Source organism: Vombatus ursinus, unplaced genomic scaffold (genome assembly GCF_900497805.2).
Source record: "Vombatus ursinus unplaced genomic scaffold, bare-nosed wombat genome assembly UNPS02014825.1, whole genome shotgun sequence".
Lineage (NCBI taxonomy): Eukaryota > Metazoa > Chordata > Mammalia > Diprotodontia > Vombatidae > Vombatus > Vombatus ursinus.
Genome location: NW_020954603.1, coordinates 739,455 through 739,906, shown reverse-complemented (window position 1 = coordinate 739,906; position 452 = coordinate 739,455). Strand labels below are relative to the sequence as shown.

Sequence of the window (452 nt, the reverse complement as noted above, 5' to 3'; positions counted from 1 at the left end):
CGTTCCCCATGGCCGGTGCTGCATTGGTCTTTCCTAGGCGGGAGGCGGGGTCGGGCCGGGGGGAGGGCGGGAGGGCTGTCCACTCCCCTCCCTCCCCTCCCTCCGCGCCGTTAAAATGAAACTCTAGTGGCCGGAGCCGGAGCCGGAGCTGGAACTGCAGCCGGGCCGGGGCCGAGAGCGGGCGGCGAGCCCGGGGTGGCGTACGTGTGGGGGCCGGAGCAGCGCGGCCAGCCCCCGCGGGACAGCAATGTACACGCCGCCGTGGGGCATGGAGCGCGAGGACGGCGGGGAAGGCGAAGGCGAGGGCGGCGAGGGCGGCGAAGGCGAAGACTGGAGGGACGTGACCATGCCCTACTCCACTGAGCTCATCTTCTACATTGAGATGGACCCCCCAGGTGCGGGGGAGGGGGACCGTGCAGGGGAAGGAGGGCTGGGGGCTGCCAGCAGGGGGA

General features: G+C 72.1%; 1 protein-coding gene across 2 annotated transcripts in view; it reads left to right on the top strand.

The window, feature by feature from the left end:
- Positions 1-293: 293 nt before the first annotated feature.
- Positions 294-452, top strand: part of LOC114024909 (phosphatidylinositol 3-kinase regulatory subunit gamma) — a 60,900-nt gene continuing 60,741 nt past the window's right edge. For both annotated transcript variants that reach the window (XR_003566967.1, XM_027838143.1), the window contains exon 1: positions 294-395. Coding sequence is in view for 1 of the 2 variants with exons in the window: in XM_027838143.1 (XP_027693944.1) it covers positions 347-395 (49 nt within the window). In the remaining variant the exon portion in view is untranslated. The remainder of the gene's footprint in view (positions 396-452) is intronic.